The sequence below is a fragment of the Eubalaena glacialis genome, chromosome 7, assembly GCF_028564815.1.
Source record: "Eubalaena glacialis isolate mEubGla1 chromosome 7, mEubGla1.1.hap2.+ XY, whole genome shotgun sequence".
NCBI lineage: Eukaryota > Metazoa > Chordata > Mammalia > Artiodactyla > Balaenidae > Eubalaena > Eubalaena glacialis.
In genome coordinates, this window is record NC_083722.1 from 106,160,548 (window position 1) to 106,186,824 (window position 26,277).

Consider the following 26,277-nt stretch of genomic DNA (forward strand, 5'->3'; position numbering starts at 1 on the left):
AAACCAAAACCAAAAACCAAAAACAAACAAAAAACCAACCAGACACATAGATCAATGGAACATAACAGAGAACCCAGAAATAAACCCAGGCATATGTGGCCAATTAATTTATGATAAAGGAGCCAAGAATATACAATGGGGAAAGGACAGTCACTTCAACAGACAGTGTTGGGAAAACTTGACAGCCACACACAAAAGAACGAAACTGGACCACTATCTTACACTGTACATAAAAATGAACTCAAAATGGATTAAAGAATGTGAGACCTGAAGCCATAAAACTCCTAGAGGCAAACACAGGTGCTAAGCTCCTTGACATTGATCTTGGTGATGATTTTCTGGGCCTGACTCCAAAAGCAAAGGCAACATAAGCAAAAATAAGGGGAACTACATCAAACAAAAAGCTTCTGTACAGCAAAATAAATCATCAACAAAGTGAAAAGGCAACCTATGGAATGGGAAAAAATATTTGTAAATCATGTATCTAATAAGGGGTCAATATCAAAAATATAAAAAAACTCATACAACTCAATAGTAAAACCAAATAATTCAACTTAAAAATGGCAGAGGATCTGAATATATGGTTTTCCCAAGAAGATACACAGATGGGTCAACAAGTACATAAAAAGATGCTCAACATCACTAATCATCAGGGAAATGCAAATCAAAACCACAATGAGATATCACCTCACATCTGTCAAGAATAGCTATTATCAAAAAGCCAAGAAACAGCAAGTGTGGAGAAAAGGGAACCTCTTTGTGCACAGTTGGTGAGAATGTAAATTGGTGCAGCCACTATGGAAAACAGTATGGAGGATCCTCAAAAAATGAAAAAGAGAACTATCTTATGACCCAGCAATTCCACTTCTGGCTATTTATACCAAAAAACAAACAAAAACCCAACAAAACCCCCTTAATTCAAAATATATCTGCACCCCCCACGCTCACTGCAGCATTATTTATAATAGCCAAGACATGCAAACAAGCTAAGTGTCCATCAATGGATGAATGGATAAATAGGTGGGGTGTGTACACACACACAGAGGAATATTATTCAGCCATTAAAAAGAATGAAATCTTACCATCTGCAACAACATGGATGGTCCTTGAGGGCATAATGCTAAGTGAAATAAGTCAGAAAGAAAAAGACAAAAACTGTATGATCTCACTTACGTGTGAATTTAGTAAAAACCCCCAAGCTCATGGATACAAAGAACAGATTGGTGGTTTCCAGAGGTGGGGATGAGGGATGGGCAAAATGGGTGAAAGAGGTCAAAAGGTACAACCTTTCAGTTATAACAGCCTATAGGCTCCAGTGCCGGGACGCTTCAGGCTAAACAACCAACAGGGCGGGAACACAGCCCCACCCATCAGCATACAGGCTGCCTGAAGTCTTCCTGAGCCCACAGCCGGCCCTGCCCACCAGAGGTACAAGACACAGCTCCGTCCACCAGTCCCTCCCATCAAGAAGCCTGCAGAAGCCTCTCAGACCAGCCTCATCCACCAGAAGCAAGAAGAACTACAACCCTGCAGCCTGCAGAACAGAAAACACAATCACAGAAAGTTAGACAAAATGAGACGGCAGAGGAAGACGTCCCAGACAAAGGAACAAGAATAAAACCCCAGAACAACAACTAAGTGAAGTGGAGATAGGCAATATACCCAAAAAAGAATTCAGAGTAATGATAGTAAAGATGATCCAAGATCTTGGAAAAAGAACGGAGGCACAGACTGAGAAGATACAAGAAATGTTTAATAAAGGGCTAGAAGATCTAAAGAACAAAGAGAGATGAAAAATACAATAACTGAAATGAAAAATACACTAGAAGGAATCAATAGCAGAATAAGTGAGGCAGAAGAACACTTAAGTGAGCTGGAAGACGGAATGGTGGAAATCACTGCCACGGAACAGAATAAAGAAAAAAGAATGAAAAGAAATGAGGACAGTCTAAGAGACCTCTGCCACAACATTAAATGCACCAACTTCATATTACGGGAGTCCCAGAAGGAGCAGAGAGAGAGAAAGAACCTGAGAAAATATTTGAAGAGATAATAGCTGAAAACTTCCCTAACATGGGAAAGGAAACAGTCACCCAGGTGCAGGAAGTGCAGAGTCCCAGGCAGAATAAATCCAAGGAGGAACAGGCTGAGACACATAATAATCAAATTGACAAAAATTAAAGACAGAGAAAATATTACAAGCAACAAGGGAAAAAAAAAATAACACACAAGGGGAATTCCCATAAGGTTATCAGCTGATTTTTAAGCAGAAACCCTGCAGGCCAGAAGGGAGTGGCACAATATATTTAAAGTGATGAAAGGGAAGAACCTACAACCAAGAATACTGTACCCAGCAAGGCTCTCATTCAGATTCGATGGAGAAATCACAAGCTTTACTGACAAGCAAAAGCTAAGAGATTTCAGCACCACCAGACAGCTTTGCAATAAATGCTAGAGGAACTTCTCTAGGTGTGGGAAAAAACGGCCACAACTAGAAACATGAAAATTACGAATAGAAAAGCTCACCGGTAAAGGCAAACATACAGTAAAGGTAGGAAATCATCCACACACAAATATGACATCAAAACCAGCAATCATGAGAAGAGGAGAGGACAAATGTAGGATACTGGAAATGCATTTAAAATGAAAAGACTAGCAACTTAAAACAACCTTGTTTATACATAGACCGCTATATCAAAACCTCATGGTAACCACAAACTCAAAATCTACAATAGATACACACACAAAAAAGAAAAAGGAATCCAAACGCAGCACTAAAGTTAGTCATCAAATCACAAGAGAAAAACAAAAGAGGACGGGGAGAAAAAAGATCTACAAAAACAAATCCACAACAATTAGCAAAATGGCAGTAAGAACATACATATCAGTAATTACCTTAAACATAAGCGGATTAAATGCTCCAACCAAAAGACACAGACTGGCTGAATGGATACAAACTTTCAGTTATAAAATAAGTAAGTCATGGTGATGTGATGTACAGCTTGGCGACTAGTTAATACCTCAACGAAAAAAAGAAGTGATTAGTTAATACCTCAATAAAAAAAAAGTGATTAAAAAGATAATTATTGGTAAAAAAGAGAATGAACATATCTATCATCCCCAAGTTTCCTGGGATCCCTTTGCAATCCATCTCTGCCGCCCACACCCCCACACTTAGCAACCACTGATCTGCTGTCACTAGTTTGCTTTTCCATGCTATGAAATCACAGTATGTACTTTTTGTCTGATTTTTTTCCAGTCAGCATAATTATTTTAAAATTCATTTATCTTGTGTTTATCAATAGTCATTTCTTTTTATTGCTAGGTAGCATTTCTGTAGTATGGATATACCACAATTTGTTGACTCATTCACCTGTTCATACACATTTGGATTATTTCCAGGTTTTGGCTATTAAAGTTGCTATGAACTTTTGTATATAAGTCTTTGTGTGAACTTGAAAGTCAACTTTGCTAGTTATAAATCCTTGGCTCACACGTTCTTTCCTTTAGTATTGTAAATGTGTTCTCCATTTTCTCATGCACAGATCATTGCTGTTGAAAAGCCAGATAATCCAATTGTTTCCCTTGTAAGTTACATGGCTCCTTTTGCCTAGATGCCCAAAGGACTTTTTTTTTTTCCTTTAAGGCCAGTAATTTCACTATACTTAGGTCTTTTTGCTGGTGATTCTGGGTTGGTAGTCTTAAGTATAGGGTATGCTCTACATGTAGTTTCAAATATTGTTTTAAATTTTAAGGTAGTTTTCTTGAATCAGTTTTTAGTATTTGTTCTGTTTTCTTCTTCTGGACTCCTAATATTCACGTTTGATCTCTGCTTGTCTTCACTTTTTGTCAAAATCTTTTTATTTCTTCATTTTTTCTTTTTTTCCTTTTTCACACTATTTCTCTTAAGGCATTATCTGTTGTGTTTATTTGCTCTGGTATTCCTTCTAGTTTAGTCTTTATTTATGAAATAATTTTTAATTTCTAACTCTTTCCTGAGTTCTGTCACCTCATTTCTTCTGAGTCTTTCTAATTTTGATTTATGCTATTTTTTAATGTCTTATGTCATTTAAAAAAAGTCTCTTAGCTTGATTGGAAATAGTGGGTGACAACTGGTTCTGTTTTTGTGGGCATGTCTTTCTTTCACTGCCTGTGAGAATGTTATTCTGCATATTCATTTTTTTTTAAAGGAAAAAACTTTCTTAAAGGAAAACTTGTGAGATTCCACCTCAAATACTTTTTTTGTTATTTTTAAGTGAAATTAGTTTTCCTGATCAAATGAGGTTCAGGAAAGCCTTTCTAAGTTCAGAAGTGTCTGTTTTTGTGTAGTGGTAACAAACGTGACAGCCTGCTTCTGGGATTTCCTGGCTCTGTTCCTCTCCCCCACTTTGGTCTACATCCTCTCTTTCCTTTCAGTGTGTGTCCCTCTCTGGCTCTGTGTCCCTCTGCTCACGAGGGGCACTACTGTGGAAGCAAGCCCAGTGGCTCATGAGGGTCCAATTTCCCCAAGTCCCTTTAGACTTTCTTTTGGTGGGCTCCCTGCACTCACCTGGTATGAGGTCATGCAACCCCCCGGCCCCATGTCAGTTCTCCAAAGAAGAGATACAAATAGCCAATAAGAACACGAAAAGATGCCCAACACCATTAGTCATTGGAGAAATGCAAATTGAAACCACGATGAGGTACTACTTCACACCCACTTGGATGGCTATCATCAAAAAGAAGACAACAAGTGTTGGCAAGTATGCGGCGAAACTGAAATCCTCATACACTGCTGGCAGGAATGTAAAATGGTGCAGTTAATTTGGATAACAGTTAGCAGTACTTCAAAAAGTTAAACACAGAGATTCCATGACTTGGCAATTCTACTCCCAAGTAGTTACCCAAGAAAGTTAAAAACACAAAAACAGACACACAAACGTTTGTAGGAGCATTATTCATAATAGCTAAAAATGATCACTAACTGATGAATGGCAAAATAAAATGTGTGTATTCACACAATGGAATATTATTCGGCCATAAAAAGGAATGAAGCACCGATATATGCTATGATATGGATGAACCTTGAAAACATGCGACGTGAAAGAAGTCAGTCACAAAAGACCACATACTGTATAATTCCATTTACAGGAAATGTCCAGAATAGGCAAATACATAGAGACAGAAGGCAGATTAGCGTTGCTTGGGGCTAGGGGTAGGGCGGGGTGGAGAGTAACTGCTAATGGGGTTTCTTTTTGGGTGATGAAAAAGATCTGGATATTAGCAGTGAGAGCTGTACAACTTCGTGAGTATATTAAAAACTACAGAACTGTATACTTTTAAGAAAGGGTGAATTTTATGATATGTGAATTTTATCTTAATTAAAAAAAAAAGTTACAAACAAAAGTACAAAATTCCTGTTCTCAAACAGCTGCTGTTCACCAACTGGCCAGCTATGCTTTCCAGTGAACACCTGTTGGCTCTTCTGGGGGTACTCCTCAGGTGTGCTGGAAGGCATCGCATTACTTCTTCCTCCTGCTCGGATGCTAATACCTCGCAGTCTTACGGTTGTTGGTGGTCCATTGCTCTCTGCTTGTATTTTGGAGTTTGTGGAAATACCTTGCTACCCAGTTTTGTTGTTAACTGTTGTTCAGGAGGTTTTGGTTTTGCTACCTAGTTGCTCTGCTGGTTTCTATGCAAAGACTGGAAAAGACTCAAGCACTATGTTGCCATTCCCCACCATCTTCCCAGAAGCCTCTCAGCCTATTCAGTTTTGCAAGTTAGTCAGCAGATGGGGATCACAGGGTCCCAAGTAACAAGACCCTGAGACAGGCTCCTGGGGCCTTGAAGGCTGGGCAGGCTGTGGACCCCCTGAATTTGAGAACTGCAAAAGTACAGTGTCAAACTTGGGGCTGCTGACTTCCATCTGGGTAGTTTTCAGAAGTGCTGGGGCCATGAAAGCTGGACTGCTGTGTAGACAGAAGGTACATGGATTCCAGGGTTCTAACCTCAGCACAGTACCTTCTCTAAGTCACTTACTTTTTCTAAGCCTCACTTACCTAATCATAAAATGAGAACAGGACTGGTGACCTTGCAAATCTGTACATTTGTTATTTTTTCCTTCATTCACAAACATTTGAGAGGATTACATGACATACAATAGACGCTCAAGAAATGTGAGATTTCCCCTCACTGTCCACCGTGCTTTCTTTCTTTCTTTTTTTTAATTTACTTAATTTACTTTATTTTATTTTTGGCCGCGTTGGGTCTTTGTTGCTGCGTGCGGGCTTTCTCTAGTGGTGGCGAGCGGGGGCTATTCTTCATTGTGGTGTGTGGGCTTCTCATTGCGGTGGCTTCTCTTGTTGCAGAGCACGGGCTCTAGGTGCATGGGCTTCAGTAGTTGTGGTGCACGGGCTCAGTAGTTGTGGCTCACGGGCTCTAGAGTGCAGGCTCAGTAGTTGTGGCGCACAGGCTTAGCTGCTCCGCGGCATGTGGGATCTTCCTGGACGAGGGCTTGAACCCGTGTCCCCTGCATTGGCAGGTGGATTCTTAACCACTGCGCCACCAGGGAAGCCCCACTGTGCTTTCTTGACTGTTTTAACCTTAATGTCCAATGACTACAAGTAGAGAACTAAATTCCTATGATGATTTTTAACACCACTCAGTTCCAGGGGTCCCAATGACCACTGCAGGCCATGTCAACTTGAGGTGTCCATAGCAAGAGTGGCAGTTAGGCAGCCTACTGCTCCCACCTTGCCAGTGCCCTGGCCCTCCATGACTTGGAGGAACCAGTGCCAACCCTGCCATGGGCTGAATGAGGCTGGTGCAAACTGGCCTCCCTGGATGCAGCCTGTCTGGCTTCAGAGCAGAGAGGCTCAGAGCTGCTCTCCCAAGCATGTCTGATCAGCAGCCCCCTCCCCTGGCCCACTGCACAGCAGTGACACTGTTCCTGCCACTCTCTAAGGAGTGAACAGGGGACACGTGGCAAGGCCACAGAGCTACCCCCTATACACAGGAAGGGTGTGACTTACAGTGTGAGCATTGTTGATCTTCTTCACTTCCCACTGGCCCAACCCAGTGTAAGTCAACAGAGAGATGGCTCCATCCGAGCTCCCACAAGCTAGGATCAGGCCGTAGTCATGGGGGGCCCAGCACACAGAGTTTACTGCAGGAAGGAGGGAGGCACAGTGAGCAGACTTTCAGTTCTGAGACTTACTGTTTTACTAAATTTCTAAAAAAAAAATTGTAGGGATCACCAGGGGGAGGTTGTAATTTTGTCAATTAAGGAGATTTAAAAAACCCATCACTAATATCATCATAAACTAAAGCCTATCTTATAATCTGAGAACAAGGCCAGTACTTAAAATGAATAAATCTTAAAAAACCAAAAATCTCGCTATGTTGTCTTTGTTTTTCTCATTTTGCTTTGGATTGGCTTTAGGTCTTAAGGCCTTACCTCTGCTGTGGACAGAGTAACAGAAAAGCAACTGAAGCCCAAGGGACAAACGAGGAGCATCACAAGGGGAAAGCCGAGCATTAGCCAAGACAGAGGACTCTCCCTCTCCCCCAGGGCCCCTCTGCCCGCCGCCCTCTCCCGCCACACTCAGTGTACCTGAGGAGTCGTGTCCCGTGTGCTCATGCGTCTTCTCCCAGGTGCCATTTTCCTCTTTCCAGATAATGACTTTCCGGTCGTAGGAGCACGATGCCAGGACATTGCCATACATGGGGTGGGCCCAGGCCACTTGCCACACAGGACCCTCATGACTGCAAGGGGAGAGGGTCAGAGGTTGCTCAAATGGGCCAAAGGAACCCACAGTGCTCTGCCAGCCACTACTTTGGACAGAAGTGAATGGCTTCTCAGGACAGACCTGCCTAAAAATTTCAAACAGGAGAGCTGTGTATAATGTCACTCCAAAAGGGACCATCATTGGGCAGTGAGGACCCTGAGGCCGAAGGCGAGTCAGCCCCTCTGTCCTGACCCGGCAGAGCCCTCACCTACCCCAGATGGTGGCCAGTATAGCCTACATCTACTGTCATCAGCACAGTCACCAATAGATCCAGGGTTTACCCCCACAAGTGCTCAGGATATATCTGTAGATGAATCACCACTCATCTTCCCAGACGGTCACCTTCTTGAGGAGGCAGTAACTATTTCATTTTGATACTTGCCACTACTCTTTTAACTTTCCCAAAAGGCATGTCTCTCTCTTCTCTTCCCATCTCTGTGCGTTCACTGTCTGAGCACGTACCCTGTGCTAGGCTCTGTACTGGGGCCGTCCCTCAGAACAGGGGGCACCCAGCACACAAGAGGTGGATGGCACAGAGGGGATGGGACAGGCTCTTTCACACCCACTCCACACTCACTAGCTGCTTGACTTTAGGCCAGGGCCATATCCTCTCTTTGGCTTTGTCTCTTAATAGAGATGTCAGCAAGACTTCTTTCACATGGCGGTCATGAGGGAAATGTTCGTGATAACTCAGTAAAGAGCTTAGAACAGTGCTTGGTACAAGAAAAGGAAAAAACACAAGCTTGATGCCTGTTAGCTCTGAGCACTGCTCCCTGCTCACCCATTCAGCCCGGGACTGCTGACACTCAGAGCTCTCCTCCCTCCAGCTGGGACAATGGTCCATCCCCAGTCTCTACAAAGGAGCTGCTAATGAAACTCCTGTAGACTCAAACGTCCTACAACTAGCATAATTTTAACTGAGGGAACAAAGAATGGGGGCCTGAATTTATTACCCTTCAATATTTTTCATACTTTGAGCACAAGAAAAACACAGAGCAGAGGACCGAGTGACAGCAGACGTGCAGCCCCCGCCAGTGCTGGCAGCCAGGCCTCACCCTCAGAGCTCTCCGCTCAGCCACGGGCTACTGAGCAGGGAAGGCGGCATTCGGCTCCTCAGCCACTTGACTCCTGACACTCAGGAAGAGGTGGAACTTCTAGGCCTTTCTCCCTAAATGGTTACTGACTTATCCATTCACAAACATGTACTGAACACCCACTTGTCAGCGATTCTTAACTTCTCCTGTGCAGTCTGGTGAACGTTATGGTCCCTTCTCAGAATAATGGATAAAATACATAGAGCTATGATTATAAAGAAAACCCAATTATATTGATATACAGTTATCAAAACGTTAAAGAACAATTTATGTTATTAGTGATACATGTGCTTCTTTGTTAACACTTTAAGTAACAAACTCTAGTGGCAAGTCTAATAACCATTCTAACTTCAAAGTAGTGATAAGCATAAATGCTGTTTTGAGAAAGCTACAACAACTGTAATGTGATATAAAAATATCTGTGACGGTATTCCCTGGTGGCGCAGTGGTTTAGGATCCGCCTGCCAATGCAGGGGACACGGGTTCAAGCCCTGGTCCGGGAAGATCCCACATGCCGCGGAGCAACTAAGCCCGTGCGCCACCACTAGTGAGCCTGCACTCTAGAGCCCGCGAGCCACAACTACTGAAGCCCGCACGCCTAGAGCCCGTGCTCTGCAACAAGAGAAGCCACCACAATGAGAAGCTCGCGTGCCGCAATCAAGAGTAGCCCCCGCTCACCGCAACCAGAGAAAGCCCACATGCAGCAACAAAGACCCAACTCAGCCAAAAATAAATAAATAAATAAATTTATTAAAAAAAAAAAATCTATGACTCCTATTGGTAACAAAGTGACAGGTACTATGAATACTACTGTGGTTCCTGGCCTATAGCCATAATTGAAGGAAATGTTAAATATCAGAGTCACTGAAAATAAAGAGGTAATTTTTTCCCTTTCCCAGTTCACCACCTCCTGAATTCTACCCACAGAACCCTTGGAGATCCATGGTACCCAGGTTAAGAACCCCATCTACCTGAGGTAGTGAACTGAGGGAAAGCACTAGCGTGCGGCCACAAAAATGAGAGCCAGGATCTCAAGAATCTCAACAGGGAGAAAGGTAAATCAAACATTTGTAAATATTCACTGAGTACCTGCCATGGGCAAACAGGCAGAATTATGGGATTTATATAATTACTATTACATTCTTAGATCACCAGCCTTGAGTCACTTTAGATCATGTGGTAGCTAAACTTGTTTAAAAAAAAAAAACGCTAGTTTCCCACTTTTGAAAATAGCAGTGGCCGCTGGACGCTTGCTGCAAGTAGGCTCTACCTGGGCGGAGACAGCGGCAGCCTGTGTTGGGGGTGAGTGGGAGCCTGTAACTGACTCCCTCGCCCCAGGTCTGCCAGTGGGCATTTGGGCGGCAGAATTGGCATTCGCTCCTGGCTCCATCGGCCTGGGATACCTGATGAGGGCAGCCGGCTGGCTGGGACCAGGTGTCCTCTCCGCTGACTGCACTGCCGGCTGCTCTGATCTGGCCCTTGGCCCTTCCTGCCACGTCTGAGAAGCCCAAACACTCTCTGAGACCTTGCCCGGGGTTGGCTGCACTCACCCCCTGAGGTCGGCGATGAGGATCTGCCCTCCGTTGCGCACGTCGAAGATCTTCACGGACCTGTCTGATGAGCAGGTTGCCAGGCGGGTGCCGTAGTAGTCCATCTGGGCGTCATGCTGCAAAGAGAGGACAGCTCAGGAAGCTGGCAGGCTGGGCGGAGGGGGGTGGGGTGGGGGCAGTCACCAGGACTGAGTCTAGTGTGGACCAGAATCTACCTGAAATTAAGCAAACCTCAAAGAACTATCACTATTGGGCAGGAAGCTAGCATGTCAACATTCTCACTTCTCTAACAGGTAATTTCCTTCTGAAAGGGACAAGAAAAACCACACCCAGCTGCTTTTAGACCCTTTACATCACAGGGGAAATCCTTCCCAATCCTGTTCTGCAGGGACGGTATGGGAGAAAAGAAGATTGCCTAGCTTCCCTCTTCTTCCTCCTTTCTCATGCCCCACTGTGTTCTGAGGCTCCGTGGCTGCCAGGGAGGTTTGGCTCAGCGCCAGAACCCAGGGCTAATGCTGACCCCAAGAAGCAGGCCACTGACTGCCTGCAGGCCCCTATCAGGTCCTCCATGATGCACATCTGGCCTGCACACAGGGTTCCATTCAGACATTAGGCTCCTTCTTCCACCCATGGCCCTGGATCCTTTGTGGACCTTTGTTCCTGGGTTTCTACTTGACCTTTTCCCTAGTAGTGTGCCCAGTACCCCAGACTCTCCACTCATGCCTTAAATGTCACTGGTCCCATCACTGATGAACCGACGTCATCGATGTTGCCTGGCCATCCAGACCTAGGGCTGGGCCCTGCCCACAGCTCCTTTTCCATCTGGGCGATGGCTCCTCTGAGCCAAACCACCTGCTGCCTCACTGTACTTACTGGCCCCTCCTGTTTGCTGGCCCTGCCTATTCTAACGGATGACACTTTCTTCACTGTTGCACCTTGGGGGTTTCAGGAACTATTAGCTGTCACTCTTGCAGTCATCAGGGGCAATCACATCCTTTCAAAGGGAAGCAATCATTTCGTCTGCTTCAACATTCCTTCCTCACCTCCCTACCCAAGGAAAACATCCTGATTCTTCTTGGGAGGTCAATCCCCTCCACCATTCCAGGTCTTGGCTTCTTGGAAGCCAAGGAAGGTAGGCACGGCAGGTGTTAAGACAGAGCTTCTCTGCAAGTGTTTTCTGAAGCACTGCTCCTGCAGAGTGCTATCACACACTTTGGGAAGAAGTAGGGCAAAGAACCTAAGAGATTTAAATCCTATATCAAGTTATCTGCTGTGCAACCTTAGGAAAATTCCCTAATACCCTTGAACCTAGTTTCCTTATCTTTAAGTGGAGCTAATGATGGCATCTACTTCGAGGGTTGTTATGAAGGTTAAATGAGAAGTATTCAGCATGGGGGGTGTGATGCACAGTGAGCATGCAGACGTCAGTCATTACTGCTTTGTCTCATCTGCTCCCCAAGATGAACCCACAGAGAGAGGTAGCATATCCATAATTTTCCCCATCTTAGCTATGAGGAAATCAGGGCTGGCTCAGAAAAGTTAAGAGATTGACTAGGAGTTTGGTTCAAGATGGCAGAGTAGAAGGACATGCCCTCACTCCCTCTTGCGAGAGCACCGGATTCACAACTAACTGCTGAACAATCATGGACAGGAAGACACTGGAACTCACCAAAACAGATACCCCACATCCAAAGACAAAGGAGAAGCCGCAATGAGACAGGAGGAGGGGCGCAATTACAATACAATCAAATCCCATAACTACTGGGTGGGTGATTCACAAACTGGAGAACACTTATACCACAGAAGTCCACCCACTGGAGTGAAGGTTCTGAGCCCCACGTCAGGCTTCCCAACCTACGAGTCCAGCAATGGGAGGAGGAATTCTTAGAGAATCAGACTTGGAAGGCTAGCGGGATTTGACTGCAGGACTTCACCAGGACTGGGGGAGACAGAGACTCCCCTCTTGGAGGGCACACACAAAGTAGTGTCCGCACGGGGACCCAGGGGAAGGAGCAGTGACCCCACAGGAGACTGAACCAGACCTACCAGCTAGTGTTGGAGGGTCTCCTGCAGAGGCAGGGGGCGGCTGTGTCTCACCGTGAGGACAAGTACACTGGCAGCAGAAGTTCTGGGAAGTACTCCTTGGTGTGAGTCCTCCCAGAGTCCACCATTAGCCCCACCAAAGAGTAGGTTCCAGTGTTGGGTCGCCTCAGGCCAAACAACCAACAGGGAGGGAACCCAGCCCCACCCATCAGCAGACAAGTGGATTAAAGTTTTACTGAGCTCTGCCCACCAGAGCAACACCCAGCTCTACCCACCACCAGTCCCTCCCATCAGGAAACTTGCACAAGCCTCTTAGATAGCCTCATCCACCAGAGGGCAGACAGCAGAAGCAAGAAGAACTACAATTCGGCAGCCTGTGGAACAAAAACCACGTTCACAGAAAGATAGACAAGATGAAAAGGCAAAGGACTTTGTACCAGATGAAGGAACAAGATAAAACCCCAGAAAAACAACTAAATGAAGTGGAGACAGGCAACCTTCCAGAAAAAGAATTCAGAATGATAGAGAAGATGATCCAGGGCCTCGGAAAAAGAATGGAGGCAAAGATCGAGAAGATGCAAGAAAATGTTTAACAAAGACCTAGAAGAATTAAAGAACAAACAAACAGAGATGAACAATACAATAACTGAAATGAAAAATACACTAGAAGGAATCAATAGCAGAATAATTGAGGCAGAAGAACGGATAAGTGACCTGGAAGACAGAATGGTGGAATTCACTGCTGCGGAACAGAATAAACAAAAAAGAATGAAAAGAAATGAAGACAGCCTACAACATTAAACGCAACAACATGCGCACTATAGGGGTCCCAGAAGGATAAGAGAGAGAGAAAGGAACTGAGAAAATATTTGAAGAGATTATAGTGGAAAACTTCCCTAACATGGGAAAGGAAATAGCCACCCAAGTCCAGGAAGCGCAGAGAGTCCCAGGCAGGACAAACCCAAGGAGAAATATGCCAAGACACATAGTAATCAAACTGGCAAAAATTAAAGACAAAGAAAAATTACTGAAAGCAGCAAGGGAAAAACGACAAATAACATACAAGGGAACTCCCATAAGGTTAACAGCTGATTTCTCAGCAGAAACGCTACAAGCCAGAAGGGAGTGGCATGACATATTTAAAGTGATGAAAGGGAAGAACCTACAACCAAGATTACTCTACCTGGCAAGGATCTCATTCAGATTCGATGGAGAAATCAAAAGCTTTACAGACAAGCAAAAGCTAAGAGAATTCAGCACCACCAAACCAGCTCTACAACAAATGCTAAAGGAACTTCTCTAAGTGGGAAACACAAGAGAAGAAAAGGACCTACAAAAACAAACCCACAACAATTAAGAAAATGGTAATAGGAACATACATATTGATAATTACCTTAAACGTGAATGGATTAAATGCTCCAAGCAAAAGACACAGGCTCGATGAAGGGATACAGAAAGAAGACTTATCTATATGCTGTCTATAAGAGACCCACTTCAGACCTAGGGACACATACAGACTGAAAGTGAGGGGATAGAAAAAGATATTCCATGCAAATGGAAATCAAAAGAAAGCTGGAGTAGCAATACTCATATCAGATAAAACAGACTTTAAAATAAAGAATGTTACAAGAGACAAGGAAGGACACTACATCATGATCAAGGGATCAATCCAAGAAGAAGATATAACAATTATAAATATATATGCACCCAACATAGGAGCACCTCAATACATAAGGCAACCGCTAACAGCTATAAAAGAGGAAATCGACAGTAACACAATAATAGTGGGGGACTTTAACACCTCACTTACACCAATGGACAGATCATCCAAACAGAAAATTAATAAGGAAACACAAGCTTTAAATGACACCACAGACCAGACAGATTTAATTGATATTTATAGGACATTCCATTCAAAAACAGCAGATACACTTTCTTCTCAAGTGCACACGGAACATTCTCCAGGACAGATCACATCTTGGGTAACAAATCAAGCCTCAGTAAATTTAAGAAAACTGAAATCATATCAAGCATCTTTTCTGACCACAACGCTATGAGATTAGACATCAATTACAGGGGAAAAAAACGTAGAAAACACAAACACATGGAGGCTAAACAATACGTTACTAAGTAACCAAGAGATCACTGAAGAAATCAAAGAGGAAATCAAAATATACCTAGAAACAAATGACAATGAAAACACAACGATCCAAAACCTATGGGATGCAGCAAAAGCAGTTCTAAGAGGGAAGTTTATAGCAATACAAGCCTACCTCAAGAAACAACAAACATCTCAAATAAACAATCTAACCTTACACCTAAAGGAACTAGAGAAAGAAGAACAAACAAAACCCAAAGTTAGTAGAAGGAAAGAAATCACAAAGATCAGAGCAGAAATAAATGAAATAGAAACAAAGAAAACAATAGCAAAGATCAATAAAACTAAAAGCTGGTTCTCTGAGAAGATAAAATTGATAAACCTTTAGCCAGACTCATCAAGAAAAAGAGGGAGAGGACTCAAATCAATAAAATTAGAAATGCAAAAGGAGAAGTTACAACAGACACGGCAGAAATACAAAGCATCCTAAGAGACTGCTATAAGCAACTCCATGCCAATAAAATGGACAACCTGGAAGAAATGGACAAATTCTTAGAAAGGTATAAACTTCCAAGACTGAACCAGGAAGAAACAGAAAATATGAACAGACCAATCACAAGTAGTGAAATTGAAACTGTGATTAGAAATCTTCCAACAAACAAAAGTCCAGGACCAGATGGCTTCACAGGTGAATTCTGTCAAACATTTAGAGAAGAGCTAACACCCATCCTTCTCAAACTCTTCCAAAAAATTGCAGAGGAACACTCCCAAACTCATTCTATGAGGCCACCATCACCCTGATACCAAAACCAGACAAAGATACTACAAAAAAAGAAAATTACAGACCAATATCACTCACGAATACAGATGCAAAAATCGTCAACAAAATACTCACAAACAGAATCCAACAACACATTAAAAGGATCATACACCATGAGCAAGTGGGATTTACCCCAGGGATGCAAGGATTCTTCAATATACGCAAATCAATCAATGTGATACACCATATCAACAAACTGAAGAATAAAAACCATATGATCATCTCAGTAGATGCAGAAAAAGCTTCTGACAAAACTCAACACCCATTTATGATAAAAACTCTGCAGAAAGTGGGCATAGAGGGAACCTACCTCAACATAATAAAGGCCATATAGGACAAACCCACAGCAAACATCATTCTCAACGGCGAGAAACTGAAAGCATTTCCTCTAAGATCAGGAACGAGACAAGGATGTCCACTCTCACCACTATTATTCAACATAGTTTTGGAAGTCCTAGCCATGGCAATCAGAGAAGGAAAAGAAATAAAAGGAATACAAGTTGGAAAAGAAGAAGTAAAACTATTACTGTTTGCAGATGACATGATACTATACATAGAGAATCCTAAAGATGCCACCAGAAAACTACTAGAGCTAATCAATGAATTTGGTAAAGTTGCAGGATACAAAATTAATGCACAGAAATCTCTTGCATTCCTATACACTAACGATGAAGAATCTGAAAGAGAAATTAAGGAAAGACTACCATTTACCATTGCAACAAAAAGAATAAAATACCTAGGAATAAACTGACCTAGGGAGACAAAAGACCTGTATGCAGAAAACTATAAGACACTGATGAAAGAAATTAAAGATGATACAAACAGATGGAGAGATACAGCATGTTCTTAGATTGGAAGAATCAATATTGTGAAAATGACTATACTACCCAAAGCAATCTACAGATTCAATGCAATCCCTATCAAATTACCAATGGTATTTTTTGCAGAACTAGAACAAAAAAATCTTAAAATTTGTATGGAGACACAAAAGACCCCGAACAGCCAAAGCAGCCTTGAGGGAAAAAAACAGAGCTGGAGGAATCAGACTCCCTGACTTCAGACTATACTACAAAGCTACAGTAATCAAGACAATATGGTACTGGTACAAAAACAGAAATACAGATCAATGGAACAGGATAGAAAGCCCAGAGATAAACCCACGCAACTATGGTCAACTAAGCTATGACAAAGGAGGCAAGGATATGCAATGGAGAAAAGATAGTCTTTTCAGTAAGTGCTGCTGGGAAAACTGGACAGCTACATGTAAAAGAATGAAATTAGAACACTCCTTAACACCATACACAAAAATAAACTCAAAATGGATTCGAGACCTAAATGTAAGACTGGACACTATAAAACTCTTAGAGGAAAACATAGGAAGAATGCTCTTTGACATAAATCACAGCAAGATCTTTTTGGATCCACCTCCTAGAGTAATGGAAATAAAAACAAAAATAAACAAATGGGACCTAATGAGACTTCAAAGCTTTTACACAACAAAGGAGACTACCAACAAGACAAAAAGACAACCCTCAGAATGGGAGAGAATATTTGCAAACGAATCAACAGGCAAAGGATTAATTTCCAAAATATATAAACAGCTCATGCAGCTGAACATTAAAAAAACAAACAATCCAATGCAAAAAATGGGCAGAAGACCTAAATAGACATTTCTCTAAAAAAGACATACAGATGGCCAAGAAGCACATGCAAAGCTGCTCAACATCACTAATTATTAGAGAAATGCAAATCAAAACTACAATGAGGTATCACCTCACACCAGTGAGAATGGGCATCATCAGAAAATCTACAAACAACAAATGCTGGAGAGGGTGTGGAGAAAAGGGGAACCTGTTGCACTGTTGGTGGGAATGTAAATGGATACAGCCACTATGGAGAACAGTGTGGAGGTTCCTTAAAAAACTAAAAATAGAATTACCATATGACCCAGCAATCCCACTACTGGGCATATACCCAGAGAAAACCATAATTCAAAAAGACACATGCACCCCAACGTTCATTTCAGCACTATTTACAATAACCAGGTCATGGAAGCAACCTAAATGCCCATCGACAGATGAATGGATAAAGATGTGGTACATATATACAACGGAATATTACTCAGCCATAAAAAGGAACGAAATTGGGTCATTTGTAGAGACGTGGATGGATCTAGAGACTGTCATACAGAGTGAAGTCAGAAAGAGGAAAACAAATGTCGTATACTACTGCATGTATGTGGAACCTAGAAAAATGGTACAGATGAACCGGTTTGCAGGGCAGAAATAGAGACACAGATGTAGAGAACAAACGTATGGACACCAAGGGGGGAAAGTGGTGGCGGGGTGGTGGTGGTGTGATGAATTGGGAGATTGGGATTGACATATATACACTAATATGTATAAAATGGATAACTAATGAGAACTTGCTGTATAAAAAAATAAAACAAAATTCAAAAAAAAAAAAAAAAAAAGAGATTGACTAGGGATCTCAGACTGGATCTTCTTACCCAAGGTGCCACGCTGTCTCCAAGGAGGTGTGGTCTCACAGCTAGAACACACATGATCCCATCCAGGGAACATACAATTCTGAGACTAGGCAGCCCCTCAGAAGCTCAAAAGCAACTGCTGGTGGGAAGGTTGTGAGGGCAGGATGCCTGGGATGAAATGCTGTAGGCTGACTGACCTGGGTCCTGTTCAAAGGCTACCTGGACTCCTTGCCCTGCAAGAAGCAGAGTCCACATCTTTGCTGCCGGAGACTTTAACCTCTGGATCTTCTCCCACAGCCCTGTTGTCTAACACCAAACCCTATGTTTGCCTCTCAGGAAACGCCCTGAGTTAATGACTTCTGGCTCAAAGAGTACTGTCTGGCCCGCTGTCTGTGGCGGTCCTACCTGGCTCTGCCTTTGTATTGAGTCATTTTCCTATTTTTTTCTTCCCTTTCCAATGGGGCTAAGAAGTGACAGCAGGAGGAAGACAGGTGGGAAGACTAATTCAAACCTCTGCACCCACTTCCATCCCATCCCAGAGACGGTTACTTTTTGGCCAGGAGACCGAGGACCTTGAGCTACAAACTGTTTCCAGGTTTCTCCTGCCATACAGTGACCAGACTATCACAGCCCTGCCAACTCAGAGGGCACTGCTGGGAGACTGACCATACCCCTCAGGTTACAGCCTAACTAGCAAAGGCTGCAAAGCCACAGTGGATTCATAAATGATCAACAGAAATGCCCATGTCCACAGCATGTGAGGAAGGGCTAAAGGAATACTTACAATCATGTCCTCATGGGAAGTATCCACAGTGTTAATTACTGACACCTAGAACCAAAGATATTGTTGGTAAATGAACTGATAGTAGTTAGAATGCAATCATCTCATTGAATCCACTGATCATTTTTAAAGTTCTTGACTGTATCTGTTCATTCATTCATTCATTCAGTAAACGTTCACTCTAAGTGCCTTCATTTTGCCTAGCGCTGTGCCAGGGACTGGAGATGCAGACACGAAAAAGAGGTACTTCTTGCCCCTGAGAAGCCTGCACATAAGTAACCCCAACAAAGCAAGATAAATACTTTAATGGTGGCTAACATGTGCTATAGTAGTCTGAGGGGCTGGTGGTGGTGGACATAAACTGGGGCTCAGATGATGAGGAATTTGCCAGGTGGCACAGGGAAAAAAAGTACAGTCCAATCAGAGGGCATAACATGAGCAAAGGGGGGATGGTGGCATGAGAGGTCCTGGCTACATTTGAGGCTGAAGAGGGACCCTGAGGGAGCTATGGCTGGGGTTCCTTCCTGGACGACAGAGCCTCTGATGTTCCAGGCAGTTTTTTGTATAACAGGGTTAACACCTAACACTTTGATTAACTGATTCAATTGATTCTCCTGAGGCTGCTCCCTGGTACACCATCTGTGACACAGCCCAGTCTGTAGGGCTGGAACAGAGCTGCCATGGTCATCACCTTCCTACCCATTCTCTGAGGTTCAGCTCAAATTACGCTGCCCCTCGCCTCACCATCTTGAAGATTCCCAGATTCCCCAACTGGCTGGATTCCTCTGAATATCAACAATGAATGTCTACAACACTTTACACTGTTTCTTCTCCCAACTAGAAGGTGAGCTCCCTGGAGCCAGGGTCGGTGTCACTGGCCGTTCTGAATCCTCTCAAATCACCCAGCACAGTGCTTTGCAACCAGAAGGAACTCAGTGACTATCTGCTGAATGAATAAGTAAATGAACAAAAGTGCACAGTTTTACTTTGTTCAACCACCATTCTCTCAAAACTCTTGGGGTAGAAAAGGGACGGAAAAGGAGGTTTCAGACTGGAAATGATATTTCTTACCATTTCTCCCATTTCATCTTTTTCCAGCACAAGCCCTGCAGGTATAAAGTCTGACCTGACTTTTCAGAAAGGTGGATACTGGAAGAGGATGGCTGCAAAGCAGTTCAAAAGGTACATGTCAAGTAAGCATAGGTTCTCTCACCAGAGTCTAGATGCCCTACAAAGCAGGCCCCCGAGGTCTGCAAAGGCAAGTAAGGAAGATAAAGAGAAGCATCTCCTACGTGTGCCAAGCTGTCCGGGTTACAAAGTACTCTCACATGTGCACTGGGAAGGCCGAAGGGCAGAGTTCATCAGAGCTGTCCGATGGACTAAGGAGATGAAGAAGCCCAGGGAATAGAAAGCACCTGCTCAAGTTACAGAGCTAGTTAAAGGTGGAGCTGGGAGAAGAGCCCCACCTGCTAACTCCCAGCCCACAAAGCTTTCCACTTGACTAGGCTGCCCATCTAGTCGTTACATCCAATTCCCTAAATCAATGGCTGAGGGCTAAGCAGAGGCAGGAAGAAAGCTTACTGATAGTTTCATACTAGTTCGCCAGAGGACCTTGGAGATAACCAGCATTTATTTTGAACCACTCTCACGCACCAACCAGGATTGATGAACAAGTGCTTTTTTTTTTTTTAAAGCGCCTTAAAAAAAAAAGTCCCTCCTCCTAAGCACCTCAAGATGTCCGGCCTTCCTTAAGTAGTAAAAGACAGCCCTCAAAACAATTCAGCTCTTCAGAATTACTTAATGAGTTAAAAACTCATTTAAAAAGAGCTGAGTGTCAGGTGTAAGAGACCCCAACTCTACTTAGCAGCTGAAGAATCAGAGACCAAAAAAACCCCGAGAAATTTAAAACCCAGTGCCCTGCAAAGCAAGAACCAAACCCAGCGTCCAGACTTCTGGGTTCACCCATGTTTCCTCAAAAACCCAGGCACAGCCATTTTCCCGAGAGCACCGGCTTACTGAACCCCCCCTCTGTGCCAGGCTCAGGCTAGATGCTTCTATCCATTAGTTCCCACTGGCGGTCATTCACTGGATGAGTAAGTGTGGAGTGAATGTACACTGTGGATACCACAGAGGTTTAAAAGCCCGAGCCCCTGCCTCACAGGGGCATTCAGCTCATCCTTACATCAGTTTGCTTAAGTGCCCGTCATACCTCGGGGCCCTGGGCTAAGCACCTGTTCCACAAACATCTCTGCTGGGAGAGGCGGGAGGTGGGAGAAGGGAATGGTTGTGAGGGTTTGAATCTCAGCTCTGCCACTTGTTCCCTGTGCAAGAGGCTCCACCTCTCTGAACCTCCAGCTTCCTCATTTGTCAAAGGTCGATAATAACAGCCCCGACTTCATGGGGCTGTTAGTAGGCTGAGATTAGGAACAATGCTTGGAACCTACTAAGGGCTCAGGCCACAGTAGCTCCAACGGTGTTTGGGGTTTTGTTTTCAATTGTTGGGGAAAGAGAAGGAAAAGAAGCAGGAGACGCGGCCCGCAGAGTTCTGGGAGGTTCCGCGGCCTCCGCCTGGCCTCCCCCTCCGAAAGGTCCGGACGGGCAGGGCCAGAGCCCCCCAGACCCGAAGCGGTGCGGGAGAGCTGAACGGCCCCAGCTCGGGGCTTGAACCTTAGCGCGGCGAGGAACCCGGGAGGGCCGCGACTACCGCCAGAACTCCGCTCGGCGACCCCGGCCCCAGCACTCACCATGGTTGCGGCGGTTGCGGCGGCGGTTGCGGCGGCGGCGGCGGCGGCGGCGACAGCTCCAGGCCTCGGACGTGGCAAGTCCTGGCGGCGCCTCAGAACAGCTCACTTCCGGTGCCGGGCTAGCAGGCCGTCGGGCCCCGGCGCAGGAGCCTCCGGGCAGCAGCGCGCTCCGCTCGCACAAAGGTTCCGTCCTTTCTGAGGCGGTGCCAAGCCTTCCCACGGCCCCTCCCCTTCTCCGTGGTAACGCTCGAGACCAAAGGGGTGGGACTCTCGTTTTCCAGGCGAGCCAGGTCCGGGACTTGAAATCTGAAGCTCTAACCTGTCTTCTCTCGTGACCAACCCTTCCCTTTTCCTGAGATCCATACATGAAAAAAGGGACTCATACGTAACTACACCTCCACCCACCTCTCTGCGGTTCTGGGTGCGACTGGCCTTATGATGAACAATTTAGGATGACTAATTTTGGGAGTAGTGGCCAGACTGGTCTTAGTGCTTCCTTGTCAGTCTCTCCTCAGAACCCAAGGCTGGGACCAGGGGCAAAGAAGCCCAGGGAATAACCCCCTAGCCAGAGGCTCAGCCTCTCGCCCTGCCCTCTCCACGCCAGAGGACCCATGCGTTCAAACTGCCCCTTCCTCGTAGCTCTGGGATCCTGTGAGTCTGGCCCACCGGGTAGATTCCCCAGGCAAGGAAGGATCTCAGCCAGACTCCTGCAGCTAGAGCCCGGGACCCAATCGCCAGTTTCCCCAACCCCTAGGTCCCTGGCTTCCCACCGGCACAGTGAGAATGCTGTACAGCTGGACAGAGCCTGGGGGCTGCCCTCAGCCACACATGGTCGGGCAGCCCTTGACCTCTCATGGCTTTAAGGAGTTGAGTGACCCAGGATGGAGTCTAGGCTTCCCTTGGGTGAGTCAATATCCCTGTTTCCCCTCTTCAAACTGGAGGGAAGAGTCCTAGCAGGAGATGGTCACTGCTGGAGGGACAATGTTAAGGCTCAGAGGGTGTGATAGACCCAGACCATCAAGGAGCTTTGGAGAGGGTGTTGGGGAGTGGGGTCTTACAGAACTCAGGGCTGGGCCTCCCGGTAGCAACTCACCCTCCACCCCCACCCCAGCTTTCAAGACCCATGATTTCCCTCTAATGGAAAAAGATTGCAGGGGTATGAGGGGTGGTGCTTATGGTGGAAATACTGCAGGGAACAAAGTGGGAGGGGCCCTTGGGTCTCCTGTTCTTCAAGGGACATCCCCTGATCTCAGATCTGTAGATGTACTACTGATTCTCTGGGTGATAAAATCATATCACTTCTTTCTGAGCCTCACTTTCCTCCAGTAGAAAGTGGAGACAATGACACGTTAGATATAATACAAACACAATGCATGGGGCATAGTTGTTATTTAAGGAATTCCCTGGTGTAGGCATTGAAGTTGGAGAGATTGAGGATTTGGGACAAACAGTGCAACTGTTATCCTATTCATTAAAATATTTGCTGGTGGAACTGAAAAGTTTTGAGTGCTGATTCTGGCATCAAGACTGCGAGGTATCGATACTGTATCCCCTGCTTACTAGGTGGGCATACCCTTCACCTCTCTGAGCTGCCGTCTTCTCTTCTGTTAAGTGGGAATTGTAATAATACCTCCTCTGGAAGGTTGATGTTGGGAGTAAATGGACCTTTGGATGTGAAAGTGGGTTTGGGTTTGGAAGCGGTTCGGCCTACAGCGCTTGATCTGGGGATCAGTTTTCCCTGAGAAGAGCTGGGTTTTAGTGTGTGTGTGTGTGTGTGTGCACGTGCACACACATGTGCGACCATCAACCTTTGAACCAACATTGGGACTGTCTCTTGGTCTGGGCACATTCTCGTTCTTTGCTGATATCCACCAGAGGTGTGCAAAGTTCAGACTCTTAGTGTGCCAGGGTCCCTTCTGCATCCCCCTGTCCCCAGTGGGGGATGCCACCTACATCCTTTGTCCACATCTCCCATCAGCTCCCTCCGGTTAATCCCAGACCCCAAAGCTAAAAAACCTTTCCCTAATTTGTGCCCTGACCTCCCAGACCCTGAATCTCCACCTCTTCTTCATCCTTCTGAGGCCTCTTCCCCCAAAGTCTTGCCCTCTGGGATTGTCAGCTGTTCCTCATGGAGGGTTAATGACTCATGGCAAGCTGAACTTGCCTCCCTCAAATGGTGACTGTTCAAAAGGTGTGACTCGGTGGAAGGAGAGAGACCACCCCTGAGCCATGCACCCTTGGGCAAAGTGCCTTTCCCTCCCAGGCACTCGGTTTCCCTCTGAGTTCAAATCCACGGAGGGCAGGGACCCAGCTGTCCCACGGAAAAAGGCCTTGTGATGTGTACTGTGTCTGCATTTCCACGTGTGCATTTATTGTTATTGCTCAGTATAGTGTTGAAAAGGCAGACAAATCCCATTAATTACAAAGAGCACAAGCCAGAGATACAGAGAAATCAAGAGTGTACAACAAGAGCACAGTCACTTCCCAGCCCTGATTTTCCCAGAGCCCCCCAGAGCCCGGGTAGCTCGTGGAAGCTGGAGGCGGCACCATTTCCTCGCTACTCTGGTATAAAATATGTGCACACAAGAGTTAGCAAAGTGTGGCGACTAACCCCCCAGCCCCGAGAGGAAAGGTGAGGAGGGAGAGCACCACAGGCGTTACAAAACAGACTTAGGGGGCCAAGAAGGGCAGTCCCAAAGCAGCCTTAAATATCTTGTTTTCGGTGGAGGGGGTGATGGCTGATGCCCAGGGCCTGGGATCCCCCTCCCCCCAACTTGGGTGAACAGGCTCTTTACATCAAAATCAGGAGAGCTTGCTTTGGAACTTGGGAAAGACCTGGGGATTTTCTGCTGTTGTTTGATTTCAGCCTTGGCTCTGGAGGACCCAGAAGCCTTCAGAGAAACGCAACCCATCTCCACCCCCACCCCCCATCTTCTAATGGTGGGATCTCGGACCCTACGGAGAGAGTTTTGGGTGGGAGGCATGTCACAGTGCGCGTTTGACAGCCTCCTGTAAGTAGAGCAAGAACCACTAGGGGGAGTCATCAGGCTGGTGAGAAGGTCCAGGCAAGAGATTGCTGCATCCCAAAGGACGTATCACAACTGCTGAAAACTGTGAATAAAGAGCAAGAGGTGACCCTCTCCCCCCCAGAATAGTTCAGGAAAGGGAGATAGGAATAAACATTTCTCCATGAGGAGAATTGGTAACTGGGCTACACATTCTGGTAGCTCCAGGTCTGGGAGAGACCCCTCTTTCTCGCCTGGACCAGGGCAGATGGAGGGTCCACCTCAGCACAGGCAAGGTGGGTGACTTTGGGTCCCACACTGAGATCGGGTGGGGGCTTGGTGGCCTCTCCTCACGACACACTGGCTTAGGGGACAGGTGAGATGATGGGAGGACTATCTGGCTTCCCTCAAGATTCAGGATGCCCTTTTTATTTCTCCTTAGAGGGCTCTCTATTTAGTGAGCTGTGGTGGACAGTGCTTACAATGGTGGGAAGATGTTTGCACCTACAATGAAAGGGCCCAATATTTGGAGTGAGAGGAGGGCAGGAGGATACAGGACTCAGCAAAATTTTAAATTTACTTGGAAGAATAGATGTGAGAGAATAACCAGGAAATTCTGTAAAAAAAAAAAAAAAAAGCAAAGGGTATTTATCCCACCACATAATGAAACATTATATAAAGTGACAATAATTAAAACTGTGTGGTTGGTGCCAGATGAGACACCCAGATAAGGGAACAGAGGAGATATTCCAGAAATAGACCCAAGTCTCTCTGAGCTGTCAGGATGTGGTAAAGGAGGAATTTCAGCACAGTTGGGGAAGAGCGGCTGTTCAATAACTGGGATGTCCGGGCTGAGACAGGTCCAGGGTCCTTGTCCCAGTGCAGTCGCTATCATTGGTCTGGTCTCAGAAGCAGGGGGCCCTCCTTCTTGTCCACTCTCTGCTCTGGTTGGGACAAGGGGGCAAGGGGCTACGGTGGGGGGCTGGTGGGAGCAACCCAGGCTGCTGCTGAGTTAGGGAAGGAAACTCTTCAGTTTCCTCCCTGTCCACCTCCAAAGGTGGGTGACTCGTTGAATGGGCCCCTTGCTCTTCCGTCATCTGTTAGGGGGAGACAGATTGGTGAGTTTAGACCTTGGAACTGAATCTGCTACCTTCTCCTGGAGCCCCTGTCCAGAGGGCAGACAAGAAGCTGAGGGGATGGTGCAGTCCAAAACCAGCAAAAAGTATACATTACAGAGTATATATTTACTATGTTCTGTTTGATGTTGGTTTTTGCCTTTTTTTTTTTAAGACCACAGACATTTCAGAACCATACTGCGGAGTAAGAAGAGTTAGCAATTGAAAGCATCACCATTGCATAGTATTAAATGAACAGAGATGGTGAGTTCTTTATTTACAATTATTGTCTAGATAAAAAAATTCATAAAAACAGATGAATGGTCATAAATTATTTACCCCCTAATGGGGTGAACTGCCAAACGTACCCCATGCTGCTAGATATAGGACGCCGAGTGCAAGCTTTATGTACTACAGGGAGTTCTGACAAACCAATCATTTCCTGTGTGTGTGGATGTGTGTGTGCAAGTGTGAGGGCAAGGGTGTGTGTGTGTGTGTGTGTGTGTGTGTGTGTGAGCATCCATCATTCCTGACAAGAAAAGACCAACACTGACGTGGGGCATTCTCGGTAGCTTCCATGGCTCCCTCTCCCCTGGGCTGGGTCCCACTAGGGGAGACCCCTCCTGCTTCCCTTGCGTCCTGGCTCCAAATGAGCAGGGAGCGTGGTGTGCAAGCGGGGCTTTCCTGGTGGTGTCATGGAATGCGGTCACGGACACAAGGTTGGAACAAAGCGGGAGATGGAGAACCTTGAAAAAGGAAACTACAAAAAACAC

The 26,277-nt window shown here is 45.3% G+C and overlaps 1 protein-coding gene across 2 annotated transcripts in view; it reads right to left on the reverse strand.

Annotated features, from left to right (window-relative positions):
- SEC13 (SEC13 homolog, nuclear pore and COPII coat complex component) overlaps nt 1–21,494 on the reverse strand; it is a 50,134-nt gene extending 28,640 nt beyond the window's left edge. The window contains exons 1-5 of one of the 2 annotated variants that reach the window (XM_061195583.1): nt 21,385–21,493; nt 18,644–18,688; nt 10,411–10,526; nt 7,592–7,743; nt 7,011–7,144 (exon numbers count right to left, since the gene is read on the reverse strand). In XM_061195583.1, the coding sequence (XP_061051566.1) occupies nt 7,011–7,144; nt 7,592–7,743; nt 10,411–10,526; nt 18,644–18,688; nt 21,385–21,387 (450 nt within the window). In that variant the 5' untranslated portion in view covers nt 21,388–21,493. Of the gene's footprint in view, nt 1–7,010; nt 7,145–7,591; nt 7,744–10,410; nt 10,527–18,643; nt 18,689–21,384 lie in introns of both variants that reach the window. The other variant, XM_061195584.1, reaches the window with a different exon arrangement.
- Nucleotides 21,495–26,277: the final 4,783 nt, after the last annotated feature.